The 282-nt window shown below is 40.1% G+C and overlaps 1 protein-coding gene across 1 annotated transcript in view; it reads left to right on the forward strand.

The window, feature by feature from the left end:
* The window catches only part of LOC119593529 (girdin-like), a 17739-nt gene that overhangs the window by 1685 nt on the left and 15772 nt on the right, over positions 1 to 282 (forward strand). The window contains exon 4 of the mRNA XM_037942491.1: positions 205 to 270. Coding sequence (XP_037798419.1) covers positions 205 to 270 — 66 coding nt within the window. The remainder of the gene's footprint in view (positions 1 to 204; positions 271 to 282) is intronic.

A 282-nucleotide genomic window follows, 5' to 3' on the forward strand; every position in this document is an offset into this window, starting at 1 on the left:
CGGCTGGGAGAAAACCGGGAATCATTGTAGCTTTAACGAGCCTTAGAAATCTCGGTTTTGCAAGTTTCCCGTCGACTCGAGACTACGTAAGGTTTGGTGGAGTGGTTTCAAGCTCGGAGTCTTTTGATTTCAGTACTAAAACTTTTGATTAGACTGGATTTATTCAATATTCTTGGGTTACATTTTCCCCATTGCTAAAAACAGGAATGTGCAAACCCTTTCCCTGATCTATAAATTACATATTGGTTGTGATCAGGACTCCACCAAAATGTAAAACAAACC

Source organism: Penaeus monodon, chromosome 32, assembly GCF_015228065.2.
Source record: "Penaeus monodon isolate SGIC_2016 chromosome 32, NSTDA_Pmon_1, whole genome shotgun sequence".
Taxonomy (NCBI): domain Eukaryota; kingdom Metazoa; phylum Arthropoda; class Malacostraca; order Decapoda; family Penaeidae; genus Penaeus; species Penaeus monodon.